The sequence below is a fragment of the Pseudopodoces humilis genome, chromosome 1 (genome assembly GCF_049639895.1).
Source record: "Pseudopodoces humilis isolate 2021_Gansu_Grassland_sample_001 chromosome 1, ASM4963989v1, whole genome shotgun sequence".
Lineage (NCBI taxonomy): Eukaryota > Metazoa > Chordata > Aves > Passeriformes > Paridae > Pseudopodoces > Pseudopodoces humilis.
Genome location: NC_142200.1, coordinates 14,626,435 through 14,650,321, shown reverse-complemented (window position 1 = coordinate 14,650,321; position 23,887 = coordinate 14,626,435). Strand labels below are relative to the sequence as shown.

Below are 23,887 nucleotides of genomic sequence, written 5' to 3'. Positions count from 1 at the left end.
ACACTCCGTGTGGTCTTAATAGGTTTCTTAAATGCCTACTGTGATTCCTTACTGTAGAAGACATGTATGCTTGGGAACCAAATGTCTTCTCTTTAATATCAACTACACCTATCAGGGAACGTATGAACTAAGTTGGAGTGTTTTCTCCCCCCAGTAACTTCTGAACCATGAAGTCACTCAGAATTCAGAGAAAATAAATATTTTCTGCTGTGGTAAGAGAACTATTACAATATAGACTCAGACTACTAAAACAACATGCACATATATATAATATATAATTCAAGGTATAAAGATAGTCATCAGCCTTTCAGCATTGCTACTTCTCTGTGAGACTCCATGAATGCTCTTGGTTAACACACACTAAAAATATCTGTGAGCATCTCTGGTAGGTGTTCTGCTAAGTATGTACTTTTCTCCTGGTTACACGTCCAAAACCATTTTTAAAATAACTTCCGTTTAAATGCAATTCGTGGCAGACGACAGAGAAAGAAGTCTTGGCTGCGCAGTGAAGAAAAATCAGAAATTGAGAAAGTAAACATCATGACTGTTACCTCAGTCAAAATTAAACAACTCTAAATGCAATGTTCTAAAATGTTTTTGTTACAGATATTTTTGGCAGATAAGGAAAGCTTAGAGATTTGCTATCTTCGTGACAACTGACAGAAGAGAGTCAGAGAAAAGGACAGAAAAAAAGTCCCTTTAAAGAAAAGAAAAATCTGCACTGTATACAGGCTAACTGGACAGAAGATCTAGCTACTTTAGTCCTAATTTTCCCAATACATTTGTGAGTCTGGGTTGTTAATGGAGGGGGAAAAAAGAAAACTGTATCTGCTTAATGGAGCTTTTTCATGCATACTCTACACTTGGAGAAAGAAAGGAAAGAAGATAACATTGACTTCCTTAAGTTGAATTTAAAAGTATTTTCCCTTCTTTTTTCTTTTAGCTTTTGAAAAATCATCTGTCATTTATTTGTTTGATATCCACTCAAGGGGACAGTAAGAAAAGACACAGGGATTTTTTTGTTGCAGAAATTCCATCACTATCATTTTTACAGAGACATATTATGTAAATAAAACTACATTTGCAATACTCCTAAATTGAAGAAACCATCCCCTAGCAAGTCATAAGTTAGATACAGAAAGAATATAGCCACTCTGAAATTATTATCTCTAAGACAAATAACAGATTGCACAATGTTTTATTGTGTGCCAAGAACGTTTTCAGTTAACAATTTCACTTGAAAAAATAGATCACATACTTGTAAAATCATACCCAGCATTGACTTCATAAGGCATGTGGCTTTAGAGTGCTTTTTACAATTATTAATTCTATTAGTCAACTAGCAGGCGGGCTAATGCAATTGTCTTAGAAGATGCACGGAAGACACAGAAGACATTTTGAGAGCTGATCTGTATATCTGCAAAACAAAACAAAAAAAAAGGTTTTCCTTCCTAAATTATGCATTCAAAATACGGTGTTTACTTAAAAACTTTATTATACCTGCTGTACATTCCCATGCATCTATTACTGGGCACTATACTGATAGAGTCTGCTGTTCTCTGTTTCCCTCAAACATGAGAAATCCCATAGCTCTCTTCTCCTCAGACACACATGCTCTTGCACACACACCCACTCACACAAAAAGACAAAAAATATCTCAGAGGTAATATTTACCAAACACAAAGTCTAAAACAATAAAGGAACTGTTGAAAATGAGCTGTAGAAAGAAAGTCTCTTAAAAATTCACATGCAGCATCATGGGACTGGCCTAATGGGATAGTTAATGGCATCAAAATAACTCCATTAGCAGTTGTAGTTAACTTCTGCTGGCTGCCTTGTGCTCCACTTCAAACAAAATTAGTGTTTTACTTTCCTTGTTAGCAGGCAACTTCCCACATCTCTACAATGCCATCGCAATAGTAAGCATATTTGTTGGGTGCTAGTAAAGAAGCTAAGTGAAGAACAGGCTTTGGGACTGAACTACCTTTTCACCAATGAAAATAGTGATCTCCCCAAAATAAAAGAATTACTAAGCCTGATGTGAATGAAAGGACTTCTCGAGCTGAGGGAATTTTGGATAAGGCCCAGGTTGCAGCTATATGTACTTTCCCTCAAAAACAGCCAAGGCTACTTTATGTGATTCATACATCTGCAGACTTCTGTTCAACAGTCACTCACATCAGTTTATCCCTGGAAACAAAAACCTCTGCTAAAATCAGTTTGTATTTGAATTACCATAGTGACTACTGTACTTCTTAAAAAAAAACAAAACAACAACAACAAAAAAACTAACGAATTCTGGTAATCAATAGTTTCTTAAGAGTGGTGAAGATAATGGCTAATTACCTGCTGATCACCAGCTCCCCAGCGGGTCATTGTTGTTGCTCATTACTTTTACTGAATGTGATGGTTTGTCATCAAAGCCTATTGCAACAGAATGGTTGTCGCCTGGTGCTTGTGCTGCAGGTTTAGGTCAGATCTTAGTCATATGCTCTTTTTAACAGAATAATCCATCTAGAAATGTGTTTGAATTTTATGAGATGCCACTGACTAATCTTTGTATAAGCAGATGCACAAGCAGACCAAGAACAAACTGAGTCAAGGGTATATGAAGACTGATATTATCAGTCAATACGCTGCAGCAACAAAAAGTTAAATGAAAATACACATTTATATTCAACAGGCTCAAGTAGGACACCTTTGTTAAGGGATAGTAAAATTAATACTTTTACACTCATATATATTACACACCCACACAAAGACATATAATGCACATATAGCGCTTGAACATCAATCATTTTCCCAGAATAATGCAGCAAAAAATCATTAACTCTCAGTGTCTCAGCTTAATATATGTGTAATACTTACCTATCTCACAGGAGTGTTGTGAGGCTTAATTAATTAGTGACTGTAAAGCACTTTGTGATCCTCTAATGAAAGGTGCTACATAGCATAAAGTATTATTAAAATCATTAGGACCACAAAAAAGCCCTGTGGAATTCCAGCCTACACTGTCTGTTGGGGTTGGGAGTGATTTTATTATTAAAAGGAGACCATCAGACTAATTTTCATAATTTTTTCAAGATTTTTTCCCCCTTTGCTGTTGTGATAGCACGTTAGTAACTAGAAATTTAATCTTTATCATCTTAATAATATACACTCATGCAGTTTGTTACTGCGGGGCTAGAGAAGAGATCAGGGCTTTTGGCATTCATCTGGCTTTCCCTTTTAAGAAAAAAAAAAAATAAAAAAGAGATTGAGAGACATATTTTGACACCTTCCCACACTCCACTCCAGCAGGACAGCCGATCATGTGAGATTGCAGGATACTTGCTATAGCTGCATGGGAAAACAAGGCTGTGGTTTTAATTTCTCTCCTTTTTAGACTTCTTTTTATTTCACAAAAGAAAAAAAAAAAGAAAAAAAAGAAAAAAAAAGAAGAAAAACAGAAAAAAAAAACAAGACACAAAACAAAACCCAGTTTATTACACATAAATAGACTACAAAGACTGTCTGCTGTTCTTCATATAAAAACCCCTAAGTGTTCAAAGTGCCGGCTTCTATCAAGCACATAAAGTCCTAATCAATCTGGAGCCTCCTCCCTACTCTCCATACAACAATCGAGCAGCTGTAAGGCACACGAGCTCCGAAGCCAGCAAGCTCCTGTTTTGAGAGACTGAATTTCTGGGAAAGCATCTCTGCGGCGGGCTCCGTCCCTGGGGAGCCGCCCGGCACCCAGCCCTCCTGGGCAGCCTGTCCCACCGGGCTGGCCCAGACCTGTGCACAGCACAACCAGAAAGTTAACAAGCTCATTAGTACAGCCCACAATTCAAAGACCTGCCGTGTTTTCTAATTTAAGCTTTTTTTAAAAAGTATTAAAGAATCTGTAAATGACACTGGAGACTCCAGATGAAATTGCTGCCCTCACTGAAAATTAGATTACATTATATGCAAACTACCCCAGACGCAGACACAGTGGCAGAGGACTGGCCAAAGCTGCTGCCCTTCTACCTTCCCTTGTAGATACCTGCACAATTAAATGACTGAAAAGAGATATGTACGGCTTCACATCCCCACCATCTCCGGCTGGGACACGGAGCAGGAGGCAGTCACACACGATGCTTCTCTCCCATTTTTGTTCGTGGCTGTCAGAGCAAGCCTGCCAGCAAACAACCAACAACACATGGCCCTCCCTAACTTTTCTCTGCTGAGAAGGGAAGGAAAGAACAACCCCTTTTGTGAAAGGAACCCAAGAGTCAGGCCCTAAACATGGGAGAGCAGAATAAGCTTAATGACAAGCAACTGCCTCTTCAACAAGACCACCTCCTCTCTGCTTTGGCACAAGTGTCTTCATACACCATACAAGACAGAAAATGTCACAGTTCCAAGGAACTGACAAGTTAATTCCAAAGGAGTTTTTAATCTATACATGTTTTTCTGCAAGCCCTCAAACTGCATAGCCACTCTTTCCTTCCTGAAATTGCTAAGGTATAACATGATTCCTCGTATCCATAAAATTAGGCAGGATCAGACATTGTTATTGGACAAAATGCATCTGTTTGATATTTTACACTCCGCATGCTCCACTGAAATTATGATAGTTTCATCAATCTAAAAAGTGTAAAGAGAAAACCATGCCTTAAAATTTGCATTAGAGAACAGTATTATAGCAAAACACTCTTGTTTTTTCTCCTCCTCTCCTACTCTTTTGCATTTTCAGGCTCTTCAGTTTAGCCCCTGATCACCAATTTGCCAACGGCTGTTTGTAATTTTTTTCCCCACAAAGTCTACAACAAAGAGATGTGAAAAGAGCTTTGGTCTGTTCAAGCTTGCTCCTTCCCATTTACATTTACTTTCCCAACATCGATCATTTCCAAATCTCTAAAGGTGCACTTTTGGACATTTTAAATCCTGTTCAGCTACGAAGTGCCATCACCTTCAAACAACTCTCATCACATAAATCTCTTATTAATTCACGTTGAATTAATTCACAATGATCTTTTCCTATTACCTTATGCTTCAGAGCACAGCACACATCAGTAGTCATCTACCCACTGGAATAAATCTAACCTTTTCTATGGGTATAAAGCAGACACTTGGTCATTTCAAGAGAGTTTAGGAATGGCATTTCAACATAGATTGTTTAAACCAACTTCCAGGCACTTATTTCATTTTAAGCTCACTCCAGGGGTAATCACACAGACACTTTCAGGAGAAACTGAAGTCAAAAGGTGATGTGTCTAAAGAGGTGACATCAAGGAGAATTTTATGCTATCACATTTTATGCAACCAAAATGAAGAACTCCAAAACTGGTTTTATTTACAAGTTCCTGAGTACAGCAGGTTGCTGCTCTGCATTTCTTACTGGCCTGCTGCAGACAGCTTGTTCCTACCTTCCCTCCACTGCCACCCATCCAGGATGGGAGAGCCCAACAAGGCAAGATTCACTTTGGCCTTGCTTCCAATCAAGTATCTAAAAGCACTCTGTACACATGACAACTAATTAAAACTCAACAAAGCTTGTGGAACAGGAAAAGTAACATCACTGCCATTTTATGGATAAATAAAATTATCTACAGAGAAATGAAAAATTCAAAGCCTTCAAGGTGGCGTGCAGGCAGAGTTCTTGGCTAGTTACTGAACCTGTGTTCTCTAGATGTCCAGGCCCATATCCCTCTCCTGTATGTATTTCAGCAAAGAAAGCATCACCCTAGCACTTGGCAAAAGGCCAAGATCCTATAATTTAATAAGGTACAGAAGGAGCATCTCATGCAAAAATCTAAGTGCCCCAATTTATCATGACAGTTATGGGATAAGCTGACATTTTATTTGTATGTAAATTAGTCTCCAAAACAGCATTAAAAGGCCGTACTTTCAGAGAATATTATGCCTTTGCTTCTCTGTTCTGCATTTATCTAAACTCAGCTTTGTATATTAAAAGTATTTTAATTTTTATGTATTGATGCTGCTTTGCATGCTCCCCAATCTACTTTTATTGCACCACGGAGAGAATTCAGCCTGATTTGCTTACTGCAACAAAGTAACTGACTTCTGCCAGGACTGACACCTCCTACGAGAGCCTGCCTGCCTTCCCATCAGAATCTTCTGGTTATTAATTATCTGTTGTTACACTTTATAGGATGCAGAACATTCCCTATTAGATGAAACCAGAGGTCCATTGTGTCTGGTGTTCTCTTTTGGAGATAACAGATCCTTCAAAGAAGGTTCAGCTGCCTTTGGATAGAATCACCTACTTCTGTGAAAAATACATTGCTCCTAATCCTCAATGCTTATGACAGTGACTTACTTTCTGAAGAGTAAGAGGGTTTGTAGGGCTTAATTATCTCTTAACATTTTACAATTTGTTTTTAAGGAAGTCTTATATATATCCCCACATCCAATAAAAGTGACTAGTATCTATGTCAACATCACAACAATCCTGATATCAGTGACATCTTGTAGCTCTCACTCTACAATCTAAATCTGAAAAAAAGAAAAAAAAAAAAAAGAAATATTTTAAGTGTTTAGAGCTTGCTTTTTTCCCAGTGGAGTAGATTTTTCCTTCAATCTTCTACTAGCAAGAATCAAAGACCCCCTGGGCTCTGGGCACATCTATCACATCCCCACTGTTCATCCTGTCTTTAGGGCAAGCAACCACTGTCTTGTCAAACTCTTCTAGTAGGTGTGGCAATCTCATATGTTTCAATTTCTTTCCAGCCTGTAATCCAAACGTTCTTTGAAGACAATAGGAGTTTAGGGTTTGCAAATGACTCAGAACTGAATCTAAGTTGAGTGTACTGGCAGAGGCAAGCACAGTGCTACCCTGAGATGAAGAGTGAGGAAAGAAGGTGACCTCCTGGCTCCTAGGCAAGAACAATCAGGAGTGGGTACAAGAAATGACTCATTTGTTCTTTTGCATTAAGAATACAATGGACTGATCCTATTTCCCTTGAAGGTAATGGCAAAAGCCCCACTGACTCCAAGAGAAGCAAATCTGGGATGTGCTGTCCCTTTCTGCCAGGTGAGGTCTGTGATATGAGAGAAAAGCATCAGAGTTCCCTTGCCCAAAACCTCAGTCAAATGGAACCATAAATTACTTGGGAGAAGAGGAAAAGATGCAAGGGAGATAGAGGATGGTTTTGGCTAGCATTCCAGAAAAGTTCACATAGTTTTGTTTCCAACTAGAGGCAAAATACTCCCATTTGAAACAGGGTTGAAATTTCAGAAACTGGGAAGGAGGTGGAAGACTACAGCCTAGACCTAAAACAGTAGCATTAAATCATCACCGGAGAGGGCATTACTGTAGTGCTTTTACAGCCAGACCAGAACCAAGATGAACATGAGTTTGAAAAAATTGCCTTAATCTTCTTTTTTTCTTTTTTTTTTTCTTTTTCTTTTTTTTTCTTTTTCTTTTTTAAAAAAAATTGGCAAGGGTTTCCAGACACAAGTTACATAGGTAAGAGAGGGCAACCAAGGGCAACCGGAGTTGAGCCCACATACATCAAAGCAGACTCAGGCTTTGGGTACCTATCCAAATTGAGCCTTCAAAGGTTCTGATGTTGCCCTATTGTTTAGCTTGAATCTTGTCTAAGCTTGTTTGGGAGAACCCACATTCAGAAGTATGGAAAAAGGAAAAAGAACACACATTTTCCAAACTGTGATTGCAAAACAAAACAAAAAAATGTAAATCTACATGCTGCAGGGTAATACTGGTAAGCGTGGCTAGCTATTGTTGTTCCATGCTTTTCAATTTCCATATATTAGCATTCATTGCCGACATTATTAAATCCAAAGTTATTTGGATGCTTTGATCAGCAAATTGAACCTTGAGTCCATATATGATGTACCTATATTCACATAAAGTTTACAAAACTATTGTATTTCCCTATTTTTACTTTTTTCCCCCCACATGCTGTGAGTTTCCATATATCCCACAGCCATACATTCCAAACACAGACTATTTTATTTAGTAATTTATTCAAGAATTTAGATAAAAAGAAAAGCAATGGAAATTGTTTGGCAATCTCTATATAAACAGTTTTTATACATTTGGGTTGAATCATGCAGCAATCGCTCATCTTGACATGCCTGTGACAGATAAAACTTTCATCACCAATATGCCCTCTTGACTTAGAGATCAGGATACAGGGGATCCATATTACAAAATCTCTTTTACCGTTCATGGCTATAACATAAATTAAAATCACATTAAACATAAGCAAATCAGAATTTTGGCACTGTTTTTCCACTCAGCACAAATAACCCCACTCTCCATTGTGAATGGGAGAGAAACAACAGCAGTGGCAACCACAACAAAAGAGTGGATTGTGTGTTCCCTACACAAAACAGAAAGCTGTGCCTATTCAAGAAATCTTGGCCATTTGTCAGAAATTACAGAACTGATGCTGGAGCCCAATATTAGCTCCAGCCAAAGCAGTGGTGAATTACCTTGCCTTTCAAATCATCCCTATTAACAAGGAAAGACTCTCTTGCAGCACATATCATATGGTCTTCATGCAGACTGAGAAACAGAGCCACTTTCTTAAAAAAACACAAAGTAAAATACATTTTAAAAAAAAGACCAAAGTGAATGCAAATGGATTTACTCTGAGTGGTTTGTCTATTATTTGCCCTTTTTATCTCTTATTTTTCTTTTGAAGCTGAGAAATGAAGTGAAATGCTGATGAGAAAGCTAGTCTTACAGCACTTCCACCTTAATAATTTGTTACAAAACGCCTTTAAAACAGTAGTGTTTTTCCAACAGCCGTAAGAATTGAGTACACGCATTCACTGATGAGTATGATTTCTGTTTTACTCATTTCAATTCTGGTCGGAAAAGGGGGAAGGAGGGTGCAGAATAAGAAGACTCCTTGATACTCTGCTGATGTGGCTTCGCAGCAGCTTCATGAGTGCTGGCAACCCTTTAAAACTGGCAAGGGATGCCAGCGCCAGCCTGCTGACTGCTGGATGAATATATACAGTGCAAATAATGCTGTTCTTGAATCAGTTTTTCCCAAACTCCCACATAAACTTTCCATGGGAAAATCTCATAATGCCTGCATAAGTGATTTTATGAATCTAGCTCTCAGCTTTTGATAGAAGATTTCTTATGCTACTGGCTTTGATTCTTTATTGCACAAAGGGGTGGTGCCAAAAGCCCTCACATTAGCCTGGACCATACAGACATAAGAAATTTAATTTAAACGTCAGTAATCTGCCAGGATCATAAAACACATACAAAAAAAGATTTAATTTTTTTTTCCCTGAGAGGTAAATATGTAATTTCAGAAACACAAGTACAACATAGGTGGCAGAATCTGCACGCAGCAACATATAGACAGTAACTAAAACTACCAATGAGAGTAGAAATCTTCAGTCTGCAGAGACGAACAGAAGTGAACAGCTTTAACTCCTACTGAAGAACAGTTTTATTCCTATTGAAGATATATTTTGAAATAAGTTGGGCACTATATTTCTTTTCCAGCAATAATGCACAATATTTCTTTTCCAGCAATAATGCACCTAAATGTTCCCTAAAAATATATATGTAACTACCTCTCTAAAGTTACAGAAAGGTACAACCACAGATTACACTAATATTTCCATTCTCAAAAATCCCCTGTACACAAGCAAGTCTTACCACATTGCTCCTGTCTTCCTCCTCAGAGCTGCTTACATGCCACCTCAGTTTCCAATTCGGTACCTCACCAGTTTTAAGAAATATCCAGCAATGATGTTGGGCTGATTTGTTGCACTGGGATGTCTCCCACAAAACGTGAAAGCTTTTGTCCTGTTTTCACTTATAAAGAAAGCAACTAGTAAAGCAACTTCTGGGTTCACTGGCATTTTGAAGTCTAAAAAAAGTCCCAAAACTACTTTCAGAGGCTACAACAGCAACTTCTTTGAAGTAATGTTGCAACTTGTGCAAAGGAATTTGGGATGTACCTGAGATCTGAAGGTGCAGGCTACAAATTAACACAGCCAATTAGGTGGAGAAACTGATAGTCCAACACGGATGGGGTGAGATAACCACAACCGAATGAAAGGATGGCCAAATGTGAGCCGGTTGGCTGAGTACAGGTCATGTCATTCTGCTCATCTAGCTGCTGCCCATCAATGTATGTTGCTGTTTGCTCTCCGCATGACAATCAGTCCAAGCTAGGGCTGCTTCTAATTTTGCAGTCTAGGAATAGCTGCAGAACATTCACAACTGTTTTTTCAAACAAGAGATAGATGTTTCATCCACATATCAGTATGCAAATTCTTCCTAAAATGGCACTAGTCAAGAGTAAATAATTACTCTTGTAACAGTTTCATCTGATAAATAACAAAATGTAAGGTTGCAAAAGTTATCTTTGTACCATTAAGAATCAGGAGGGAGTCCAACTTCTAAAATTACTTGATTAACTGATACAGGACCCAAAAACTGTGACAATTCTGTAGAGAGTGTTTCACAATAGATGTAGTAATTCTTTAGGGATTAGTACTAGCTATAAATTTCTTACCCCCTGAAATCTGGTACAACCGGATTTATACAGCAAAGATGCCTTCCTTTGAAGAAGACGAAGATGAAATCAGAGCCAATTAAATTTAAGCATCTCTTAAACAATTCTTTTGTTAAGCAGTATGTATTGAAAGAATAAGAATACACGAGAGAAATTAGAAATTATCTTCATAATTTGGCCGTGGCTTCTCTTCTTGTGAGTAATGAGAACAGCGCAAGATCACAGATAAAAACCTCAACGTCATAAGACATGCAGACAACCATTGTATGCAGATAACAACATGAGCATATATGTGCATATGTGACCTAAAGAACAGAGACTGCGGTAAACCAATGTATTTGTGAAGTACATGGCACTTGGGTCTTCTCCAGCGTCAAAATCTACTGATTGAACCAAACATAGACTCGAGTCTCTCTTTTTAAAAGGATAACCTCATTATCACTGAATCCCATATCATCTTGATAGGCCTTGGCCTATTAATAGAAATATAATTACTCTTCATGATTTATGACTCCCAGATCTTGAGAAGCAATTTGATTTCCCATCCTATTACACCCTAAATTCTTGAAGCTCTGGATCTCCTTTGAGTCTAAAACAAAAATACCCAACAGCTCTGCTCATACCCTCATGCTTCATTTGCCCACAGTGGAGTCCACATGTAGTTCCCATTCTGCCTGCTCACAAGATGGCACGCTTGTCTCACACCAGCTGCACAAGTCTGGATTACACTCACAGCCCCAAGGATAATTAAAGGTTAGGCATGGAGGTGGCAGCAATACGCTCCCACAGCACCAACAGCACCGGCAGGGCTGCAGGTCTGTGCTGCGGTGCCTGGAACACCGCGCAGGCACTGACCTGCTGCTCCTCGCTTCCCCAGCTCAGATGTGGGAAACAGTGGGGGCTTGGAAGCTGCAAACCCCAGAAGAAAAAAACATGGCTCCTTAAGCCCAAACTGAACTTTATCTACATAGAACTCTACTGGCCTCTGAGCTAAAGGGGACTTGAGTAATTCACAAGTACACTGTAATCTGGGCAACACACACACTTGATTAGACTAAAATTACTGAAAATTATTGTCTCCCTTGCATCTTTCTAACAGCTTGACATATCAATGCCTAATGTCTCATTACATTTCAGTTTGAATCATGACTGTAAATCACTGGAAATACACAAAAATACTGAGACATAGTATTTGGGTTAAAAAAAAGAGGATGCACGAGAGACTGGACATTAGAAACTTTATGAAAATACTAAAATCAGCAACAGAAACATCATATAAACTGAGAAATGACAAGTCTACTGGAGGTAGTAGAATAAAGACCCCATGCTTCACTCATCACAGGAAGAGTTAAAATTCATTCAGATTTAAAGAAATATCCGTTTTTCTTTTTTTCTTTTCTTTAAAGCCTTATGTGGGTAATAGAAACAATAGGAACATAGGAATATTATTGTAACTGTTGATTTCATTCACATTCACTATAGAAGAGCTACAAAAACAGAAAAGATACCACCTTTTACTTCAACTGCAGAAAGAGTGCAGAAAGTCAGGAACTTTTGTTTACATGGCAGGCAAGTGCACATATTTAATTGTACACACAGGCCCTCAAGTGTCCTGCGTCCTTTATACAGGTAAGCAGCTGCTAATCATTTTCTGCAGATCACTGCACTTTGTTCTGAATTCACAACATGACAAGAAAATTTGATCTGTGAACCCAGCAAAAATTAAATACATCTTAGGCGTAGGCTTAGGCTACATCTTAAGTATGTGACCACTGTAACTGGGGTTCAAGAAGTGAGGAAATGTCAGTGGTTCAGGCATCAAGATGAGCAAAAGGAAGATCATGTGCAAGCTCACACTGCCATAGCAATGCTGTGCAAGATGAAAACAGTGAAGCCACATGAAAGCATCAGGCACTTCTCACTGCTAGTTAAACTGCTTCCTGTAATTATAAATATACAAAGGTTAAAGTAAAAAAAATATTACAATGCACTGACAGAAAATGAATTCTCAAATACTCAAAAGATTAATCAACAGTCTATCAGCATAAGATGCTGTGGCAACACTCAGCATTTCTAAAGCAGACAGCCTGGCACTTTATTTGCTTTGCTACATGAGAAAAATCCAACATCAGATCGTGGGTGCATCCCAACTGTGGGATACTTTTCTGCAGCTCCCAGCTCCAAATGCTCACACTGGCAACATCCTGACTATGCATTAGAAAATCTGGTTTGGCACCACTCTCCAAAGCATTTTGGACCCCATCAGTAGAAACTCAAGCGAACAGACAAAACCCAACATGCGCCATCCAGCAGACTAGAATTGCCGAGTCTGGTCTGCAGGAGACAATCAGCAACTGCTCAGCGCTGGCTTATGCTTCCAACAAGCACTCCACCTTTCAGCAATACTGAAGAGACACTTTCTGCTCTAGTTATAAAGCCATTTTTTCGGTATTATTTCTTTTTTTTTTTTTCTTTTGCTCCTTAAATAGAATAATAGATGATTAAAATAGAAGAGGCTGACCTACGGCTAGGCAAGTAAACATGGTCTCATAATTTCCTTTCTGTCCATAGAAAATCAACATTGTACACTAATCACTCCCACTCCAAAACAGCCATATCACAGCTATGTTTACACTGTTTTTGTAACACTCATCAAGAAGCTAGCCTGGCCCTGAGGCCAAATGACAAAGCAGAGACTGAAACTCCTCTACACTATTCTCAAGTCACTTCTTTCCATTTGAACTAGTCCATCAGGGTCTGAAAGTCTCATTTCAAACAGCTGCATCACAGATGAGCTAACAAGACAAATACTCAAGTGTTTATACAGAAAATACTAAGGAAACTGAATGATAACAAAAGTTTCATGGTATCTTCAATCTAGAGAAGTGCAGAGATACACAGAAAACTATTGAAAATTGTATTGAAACTGGGAATGAAAACTCATTAACAGTGAGTGAAGAAGGAAAAAAAGAAAAAAAAAAAATACAGTTGCAGACAACAAATATAAACCAGTCCAAATCACACTTTTAAAGGCCTTATGTCTTTGGCAAAAATTTGAGCATTAACAGGTAAGTAATGATGTTACAGATGATACTGCATTAAGAAAACCATTTAAAAATGTTCAAGAAAAACTCATTTTAATGAAAATTAATGAAGATATGGAAGATGTAGCTCTTGTCTTTATGGACATGTGAAGTGCAGCTCATTTAGACTAGAAACACAATTGCTAGCAGCAGGTAAACATTAAGGAGGGAAAAGCTTAGGATCCAGTTGGCATAAGAACAAATAGACTAGCCATCATTAACTTTGGGCTGAAAATGAGAAGGAAGGGTTTTAACTGACAAAGCAGTGAGGCTATGAAACATCCTTCCACCAGACGCTGTCAAGGCAAAAAACTCTACCTAATTTTAGGATAAAGGTGGGTCACTTCATAAAAAGGATTACATACTGTGGCTGACGTTCAAAGAGCTACCCATTGCTCACAATTCCCACAGAACTTCAGGACAACATACACAAATCCATTTTTCAGGGTACGCACAGCCTTACCACTATTCCTTAAGAATATACATGCCAAGGGCACTGTTTCCTCAAAAGCAGTTGGGGTGAAAGTCACTCTTTGTCTCTATCATTTTTGTTTTAAATTTTTTATTTTCATAGTGACTTTCTGCATTCCCTTTAAGGTCAATAGCTTTAAAAACACACTATCTTCTGCATTCAAACTAAATACAAGATATGTATTACTTACTTGGGCAGCAGGAACTTACTGTAACATTATAAACCTTTTGTGAAAAAAGCCATCCTTCCTATCGATTGTCTTACCGGTCACTTGTGTGTCTGACTGTGCCGTATTTCAAGCAGGCATTCCACATTCTTTTCGTATTTTGAAGGCAGTTTAGTAATTAAAAGTGCAACGAGAAAGCAATTCTCGAGCCCTCTACATAGGTTTCACAAAAGACACACCCAGAGTTGCCAACACTGCTTTGCCAGAAGAATCTAACAGAGCTACATTTAAAAGTGGCAAAAGAAATATGGATAAAGTTATTTTCAGTAAATTGTGCACAAAGTCTGAGTAGGACTCAGATACAAAAAGAACCTGTAGAGATCTGATAGAGACTGATGAATGAAGTTCAGACATTTTGAGACTACACCTTGCTGGTCATCAAAAAAAAACCTTTTTTTTTTTTTTGTAACACAAAACATTAAAATTCTGCATGTTACAGTTTTCAACTGAACTTAATCTCTTTGGATAAAACTAAACAGGTGATGGCTGATACCTGCTGCTCTCTCTACTGAAGAAAATAAACCTTTTGCTCTAATTGAAAGGAGGAAGAATACTGCCTGTCTCCCTGCTCCTTCTTGAAGCTACCACATCTCTCTAGATTGCTGCAACACTCCTGTTCTCACATAATCCACAATGCCAACACAGAGAAGTCTGCTGTGGTCAAACTGACCAATGCAACTCTTAGAATTCCTAAAAAGCTTTTTATGGGGTTCATTTGGGCCTGACCAACCTTCATATATTATTTTGGTTTAGCTGTGTAAACATCAGGCCATTTGTTCCGAGTTTCTTCGTCTTCCCCACTAGCACAATACATTACTACTGTTTTTATTCTTTCTGCTGCACTGAAATGCATTTTAAAATGCATTTACTTATTTATTTACTTACTTATAGTACATACTGGCTGCTAGAACCAGGGCTTTTGGATAATCATTGATTTGGCAGTCCTTTCCAGCATTTTGTTTCTGCCCGGCGTAACACGTGAAGGTCTTTTTCCCCTTACGTTTAGTGGCATTTTTGATTCTGCTTGTGACAAAAACTTCCACCACTAAGCACACAGAGGAGAGGGCAACCCTGACAAAGTTCAAAGGAAAATGTGGTTACATTTCTCATCAGGAGCAGAGCTGTCACCCAGTCAAGGGGAGGGTGCCATGGGCAGATCCAGGAGCCAGAATCCAAATGTGCAATTTTATGACGGGCTTAAGCCCTACTGGACCTGAAGGGACGCTGCCCATCCCTTCACCACTGTCTGCGGGCCCAGGCCCTGCCCTCTCCCTGTACCCATGCTGGCCAAAAATGCCCTGCTCGCACCCCAGGGCTTGCAGGGGGCCAGTCACACTGTGCCTTTCAATGGCAACTCGGGCTTGCACTGAAGGACCTCACTTCTCCTCTGGACAGCCCAGCTCCCATCTCCTTCTCTGCCTTTTCAAACTCAACCAGTACTGGAACTAGCACAAGGAACAAGCCAGTTCAGGGTCATACACACCTAAAAAATCTCCAAGTCAAAGCAGTGCCTACTCCTCACCCAGAAGGATGACAGGGGAGGTTACCATACTGAAAATCCTGGGACAGGGGCCACAGTCCTGGCCTGGCTGATGGCTTCTGCATATCTGCAGCTCACCTATCCAGCACACAGGGAGCACAAAGCCATCCCTGACAGAGCAGGGGAACAAAAATAAGCCAGGCCTTGAAGGAAGGAATTATTAAAATGTCTTTTTTAAAGAAGAGAGAGAGAGGGGGAAAAGAAGATTTCATGAGAAAATAATCTTTCTGGCAGGAAACATAAGTGCTGTCTTCAGAAAAGTAAAACCATTATTGCAAGCAAACTGATTCTCTAAGTAACATGCAGAGGAGGATTATAATGCCCTCCTTGTCATTAAAATGCTTTGAAACTATACTTCTGTCAGCTACGCTAACGATATTCAGATTTTTTTTACACAGCAGAAGCTATGCTCTGGCCAGAATCTGGTGCGCTGTTACACAGGAGTTCATGTTAGAAAAGCAGTTATTAGTTCACATCAACTATAAACATGTTTAAAATGCACAAAAAAAACAACTATACCATACAAAAACCAGATGGAAGGGTGACGAACTGGTAAACACCAAGAGGTACATTCCCTTTCCACCCAGGAACCCCCTTTGCTAAGTAAGAATCCTATCTTTGGCATATTTTTCTACAAAATAAAAAGACTGCTTGAATGCTGGAAGTCTAATCAATTTTTTGCTTCCTTATGTCCACATATGAATACTACAGAAGAGCACTATTAGAAATAAATTATATTTACCTTTTTACCTGATAGAAAGGAGTTTTATTTCAGTGAAATTAAGGTCTGGCATATTTTGATGATTTTATGTAAGCCCTTATTAAATATAGCAAAATTCAGGCTCCAAAGCCCAGTGGAATTGGCACAATCAAGTTTCTATGTGATTTATCAGCTTCACTGTCACAGTAACTAACTTGGTGCATGTCTCTGCTTGGTTCTCTGTTAGCTGTCAGGAGAAGTCACTCCATCAAACAGAAATGTAACACTATTTTTATTGCTTATCTCTTTTGCCTTGGGTTACATCAGTAAGTCATCTCCCTCTGTCAACTTGACAAGAGTCTTTTTGGTGTTGACCTTAAAAGGACACAGCTGTGACAACTTTGGTTTGGGTTGGTTTGCTCTTTGGTTTTGTTTTGCTTTAATTTGTTTTTGTTAACAGTTCTCAGCTGAATACTTCTTCTTGATAGTCCAGGATCTTCATCTGGCACTGTTTTATACTCTGTGAGCAGACAGAGCACAAAGCATTGGTCACTCAGCCCCACACTTCCAGCCTTTATCACAAGAGGCACTGGAGAAGTTGGAGGTAGATACTATTTCAGCAAAGCCATGATTAACTACAAGAGGTCTTCTAGGTTTGATCTTATTGTCTTAATGCTCTGTAATTAATTAATATAAAAGTACATCCTTGTTTCCACAGCCTTTGCTCAAGATATTAAGAACTCCAATCTCTGGACTCAATCCCCCCTGGCATTTTCTCTCATGTTACATAAGTAACTGTGGCTGATTCTCTCCAAGTCCCAGCATTTGAAGATCAGGATGAAAAATCTGCTCAAGGTTTTAGACTAAGGAAGGAAGAATATACTCTGAACTACATTCTGTGAACTTCTCTTAATACAATACCCTGGCTAGGGGACATTTAAAAAATAGAAAATCTGAAAACGGCACTTCTGTTTGCGCCACGCACCATCCAATAAATGCAACACATTATTGATTTAAAGAAATAAAATTATTTTGTGCCAAATACCTCAGAAAGTAAAGAGAAACAAGTACACACATATTTCAAATTCATTGCATTATTTGTACTGATGGCTACCTACATTAAAATAGGTTTTTATTAGCGTAAGTAACAGCAACTTACACGTTGCTAGTTATAATTCTGATTTAAACTGTCAGGCCAAAAACATCAACATCCACATTCAATGAGGTTAAAAGAAATTACATATGTTTTCACTATATTTCTGAAAAGTGAGAACTCAGGAAATAATTATTAAAATGTAGTAGTTTTATCAAAAGACGTAGTCTCTCTGGATAGTGACTTGTGTTCATTGTAGCTATATGCTCTTAATCAAACAGTTACACTGCTCAAAAACATCTTTTGTGTTTACATACAGTTTTATGTTGATACATAGCACAGATTTCATTCCATGTTTCGTATTTACTGGATAAGAAAGTTTATTTATGGTTTATGAAAGCTGGAATTATTTTAAGAATCTTTAAAAATCTTTTTAAAGTATTGCTTGTCAGTTCAATGATGCCTGAGGTATGCATAAAGGGGGAAAAGAAGACATTTACAAAACCCGTTTTGTGTTAAAAACTAATTTAAACGAAGAATTACATGTGAGTTGTTCACTGTGCATTGTTCATCCAATTGTTTTGGTTTATCACATCTAGAGGTAACAAAGCTCACTATCACACACTTTATTTTCATACATAGAATAGAAAAGGAAAATAAGTTTTCTGTTGCATTTTTTTTTTTGTTTCTGGTAATCTTAGTTTTGAAAGTGAGAGTCACTGAACAGAATGTAAAATGGAGAAAATAGTATCACTGCACCAGCATAGGAGGCCTCGGGCAGAAGCCAATTTGATCACTTCCACAAACTGGTCCCAGGTGTTTAGAGAGCCACTTCCAGCAGGACTGTGCTATGACATTACTTAAAACTTCAGCAGCAAATAGGTAAATAAACACAATCAAACAGTACATAAAGCTGTGTAGACTTATACCTTAACACTGATCAAAATCCAAAAGTCCTATTTTAAAAGGTATATATTTAAGTCTATTTTTTTATATACGGCTTTTTCTATTTTAAAGACAACCTTTTTTATCCTTAAGCATTAATTATTGTGTACCTTGGTTATTCATATTAGATCAGCTAGGAGTCCAGCGACTGTTTTAATACATACTGCAGTAGTTTCATATAACATCTTTCGGGATAGAAATATGCTTTAATATACTATAAATTAAAAATCAAACCACATACATGATGCTACCAGTTTTGCTATGCTCCTGCAAGTATCTGCAACATCAGACTATTATGCGCGAGATGATCACAGAAGAGAAAAACCTAACTGGCAGAATTCTCAATGGGCTTAAACCAGAACAAAAAAGTGTACTTAATTTAGGAGCTGAAAGTCTGTCTGCAGTTTGGCACATACAGCACATCACACCATGTAATTTTATAAAAAATCAAATAACTTTGCAAATCACTTCAAATATTTCCTTTCTCATTGGTTTTAATCATGTTTGAAAGTAGGGGAAAAAATTACAGGATGAAATGAAAGCAGAATGTAATGATCTAGGACTCTTAATTCTCCAGAAAGAACATTCCTAAATTTTTGGATCATGGACCACTGTCAAACTTCAAACATAAGAGGGAACCACTATGTAGCCTTCACACCAAACTTTTAATTAAAACCCCTAAATAGATGATATGATACTGCAGATCAGTATCATACCATGATTATATGTGTCTGCAGACCAAAATCTGGAAACAAATATATTAAAGGATTAATTTTCCAAAAGGGAATGATAGTCTCTGGGCTTCCTAGCATACTCATTTTATAAACTGAGATACTACACAGCATCTGAGCATGCAAAGATCTTAAGACTTCCGTTTATGGGTTTTTAAATGTACAAGTGTGATATACCAGTTTAAGATTGAATTTTTAAATGAGATATCACAAGTCAATTCCAAGATGATTAAATGAAAATAATTATTTATCCTGGTATCTCCCTTTCAGTCTAGACTGTCGGGTTTAAAGATTTTTTTTTTTCCATGCAAAATGATTTGACTTACATCCTCTTTACAATAAAGTACCCATAAAATGTGGACAAGGAAGTGATTTCCAAAGATGTCCCTGAAAGGGACAGCCTATGAACAGCAAAAGTTGTACTTGCTTCAGGCTTATCACTACAGAATGTGGAACAGAATTTTGAAATTTATAATATATATACACATATTATTTTATACACACACACACACACACACACACACACACACACACACACATATATATATACATAAAACACGTTGTTTCATGTATATATGCGTATATGAAAGTGTTCAGAAGGAAGGACAAAAAGAGACTATATCCATTCTAATGGCCTTTTCTAAGTTTATTGGGGAAGGGGCGTGGGGAATGGGGAGAGAGAGAGAGTGAGATAGAAAGGAAGGGAGAGATGATTGTCCAGAAGCTGGAGCGGCACAACCGTGACTGCTGTTTTCTGCCCTGCACTTCAGTGACAGCGCGGGGGGAAGAGTGGTTAATCACCGCATTCTGGGAACCGGGCAGAGAGAGAGAGAGAGGGAGCAACTGCCTTCCGCAACACTTCCTGCGATAAGGGAGCCAGCGCTGGCACACGGACGCGGACACACGCGAGAGGCGGCTGCGCGGCGCAGCGCTTCATGCGACTGCAAACGTGACCCGCAGCCCCGGCACGGACACGGGCACGCAGAACAGCCCCGGCACGGACACGGGCACGCTGAGCAGCCCCGGCCGGCCCCGCTGCTACCGGAGCGGGCGGGGGAAGCCCCGCTCCGTCCCCTCCCTGCGCGGCGGGCACAGCCGCCGGAGCCCGCCCCGTGCCCGGTGATGCTCGTCCGCGACACGCACCCAGAGAACTCGGCGCTGAACAAAGGCTGCCGGACTGACGCCGCAGCACGGCCGGGCTTCTCTTTATTTTCTTTTTGTTTTTAAGGGCGATTCCAAGAAAACTTTCGTCGCTCGAAGTCAGCGCGGTACCCCCCGCCCATTCCCTAAACGCTGTTATTAAGCCTTGAAAAGACTTGCAAAGAAAGTAAACAAGACAGGAGATGCAGGACAGGCATTAAGGCCAACACGTCCCGTATCATCCAATAACTTCCCTTTACATTCCCAGTACAATGCGGGTTTGCTGATCACAGCTTTTCCACTGTACCAGAGCCAAGTGCAGGCAATTACTTACACTTATGTAGACTTTTATAAGAGATAACAGTTATCTCTATTGAAAGGAACAAGCTGGGGTTTTTTTCCTTTTTTTTTTTTTTAAATTTGTCTTTCATTACCAAACTGGTTCAAAGACACACAAAAGGGTTTCTGTGCCGGGAACTGGCTCACCCAGCCCTCCGCACAGCCCCAGACAGAGCAGAGCAGCAGCTCCACGCTCCAGGAGGAGCGCTTCACCCAGGCCTGGATGGAAAAGCTCTGGCACAGAGCAGCCCACCGAGCTGCCAACGCCCAGCGGAGGCTCCCGTAGCCCCCAGCCCGGCAGCTCGGGGGAGCCAGCGCTGGGCAGGGCAGGACGGGGCCGGGGGGCGGCTGCGCTGGGCCCCCGCCCGCCGCGGGGACGCGCCCCGGGGGCAGTGGCATGTCTCGTCCCACGGCGCTCCAGCTGATCCCAGCCCACGGGGATCCAAGTAAAACAAGCTGTAATGGGCACTGCTGCCCATACCAGTCACGTCCCCTGGTCAAGATAAAGGCAGAAGCGATCTCCGCATTTTTAATGCAAATGAGATGCAGCCCGCAGGCTCTCAGCAAATTGCCAATGCATTGGGGATGCCACTGCTCTTTAGCTTTGTTTCCACATGTGCTGAAAGTTGATGAGTGCTGCTTGTGTTTTTCTTCCCACCACCAGTGGACACAGCACAGATATAGGAAGCAGGAAAACTGATTTTGCAGTAGCACTTACAGACCAGACTGCCACTGCCAGCATCTTTAGCTCTATCAGTACTTCTACCAGTTGCCATTTCACAGGTATTTCTTCTGAAATTCATGTTGGATAATTTTAACTAAGAGCCTGAGTATCTCAGAGCAAAAGGAGAATATACTGCATTTATGGAGTTACCACCTCTGCTTTCATGTTTTAAGCAGAACTATCTGATCCTTACACATTTGAGGGAAAGGATTTCAGCAGAGAAGGTCTATCTATGTTAACAAAACAGGGGCATTTCACATGATGCAAAAGTACTACATGATAGCAAATGAAAGAAGGTTCCATTGCCTTAGTATGAACTCACCACAGGTGTGCTTAAAACAGATATTAAAGACATGATTCACTGTAATAAAGACGCCCCAAACAACTATTTAAAGTGATTCAAAATACAACATTTGGGGGTGGGGAGGTGATGATACAATGCATCTACTTCTCCCCCCCCCCCCCCAAGAAAATACAAGCTCCAATAATAATAACAATGACAAATAAATAATAACGATAATGGCAAATATTTATCCAGAAGTACAGCAGGATTCTTAAGATTAGTCTAGCTTTCAGTTTCACTCAGCACTGAACTAGTCAGCTTTGCGTTAAAGAGGTGTGGAGTGTTACTTAGGAGTTACAGAAAGTACATCGGCATGTTAAAGAAAAACAGAAAAAACAGTGTCATAACCCATACAGGGAAATGATGGCTAAAACAGAAGATAGGATTCTCACACACCACTCAACACATCTTTTCCTCCCCAAATGCACAACAGACATAGGAACAGGAACTTCAAATACTTACTAAACTTATGCAGAGAAATACATGGGTATCAGTTGTGTGACTTAAGAAGTCAGAGGAAAAAGGAGCAAATTTTTCATGGAAGCCTTGAATCATACAAGCTGCTCATTTGCCTCATTCACGTCCTCCTCCTTTCACTGCACTTCAATGTGAAGAAGGCAGCTTAAACAATATTCATCTTAGAAATCCAAAACATTGCAGAGACCACACTGCAGCAACAGATCTGCTTCACATGCACTGACGTACCTCCTCAACATCTGAAAGAAATTCCAGCTCCAGTCAACCCATAAGAGACATGTTGCCTGACTGTACCTTGATGGTATTGTTTATGAAGATGGTGATTTACACACTCATAATGATTTAAGCAGCTACTTTGCATACATTACAGAGAGAACCTGAAGCATGTGACCTGCTTCACAGGGCAGGATTATACCTCTGTTCTTGTTGTGTCATGTGCAACCACATTATTTAGTAGTTAAAGGCAAGCGAGCACTCTGGTATTCTATTGCCCTCACCATGTATGCAGCGTGAGAGTTTCAGCATACCTCTGAAACCAAAGGTGAGCCTCCCAACTTCTAAAGATAGACAGTTAAATAAATGATATAATTGTCAAAGGGGCTCAGTCAAACCTACCCACAGTGGGTTCTGCCCACTCAAGATTATGACGTCTGCTGGCAGATTTTTTAGGATAGGAAATCTTTCATGGTGTTAATAAATTTGTAACAATGATCATACTCTTAGGGACTACTCCAATACAAACTTTCATTAGCACTCACATCACCTCTCACAAAGCACTGAGAAAATATGCACGATCATCACAGCTAGGAAGAAACTATAACAACTTAAATCCTTTTTTCTGATGTTGTTCTCAAGAAAAAGACAAAAGCTTTTCAGAAAAATGGAAACTAACATCCAAAGAACAGCCGGACTCTGCCTGTCACCTCCTTCATAATTTTTAGTTGTTTTTATTGATCCATACACTTCTTCATTACTGCTTTGATAATTATAAGATAATTAAATACAAGACAGAGCATGTATCATGCTGGGGAATCACTTAGCAAGTGAACTGTTGTGCTGAAAAGTGGAATTCTTTCTGTCACTCACAGCGCAGTGATACATCAGTAACAGACGCCACAGCAGCTATTTTGGGGATGATCCAGTGGCTTACCGGAGCCACAGAAGACAGCAGAAAAGCATAAGGTTCAAAATTCACGGGAAGTCCTGCCACAAGGGCCTTCACACTTTGCAAACACATAAAACAAGAGCACATTCACACAGGTTTACATCAACTTCAGACCAAGAACAGCATTTCCCATATAATACATAATAAAAGATGTAAAAGTCTGACTTTTTTGGATTTAAGAAAGGAAGACTGGTGGATTGAAGGGGAGGTATCTTAGCAGCACCAGGAGTGAAGGCACCCAAGCTCTGATCACAGCTTTGCCACTGGCGCACTAACACTGCAGTTATTTAGATTCCCTGTGCCCTGGCTCACCCATCAGTACAATGGGTATAATACTTCATCCTGTCCTTAAGAGGCAATTACTGCTTGTAAACTACTCTGGGAACCTTGATTAAAATGCACTG

The 23,887-nt window shown here is 39.5% G+C and overlaps 1 protein-coding gene across 4 annotated transcripts in view; it reads right to left on the bottom strand.

Annotated features, from left to right (window-relative positions):
• The window catches only part of TRPS1 (transcriptional repressor GATA binding 1), a 213,033-nt gene that overhangs the window by 171,987 nt on the left and 17,159 nt on the right, over positions 1–23,887 (bottom strand). For 3 of the 4 annotated variants that reach the window (XM_005516951.3, XM_014256583.2, XM_088059611.1), the window contains exon 2: positions 1,259–1,417. In XM_005516951.3, the coding sequence (XP_005517008.1) occupies positions 1,259–1,295 (37 nt within the window). In that variant the 5' untranslated portion in view covers positions 1,296–1,417. The remainder of the gene's footprint in view (positions 1–1,258; positions 1,418–23,887) is intronic. The other variant, XM_088059620.1, reaches the window with a different exon arrangement.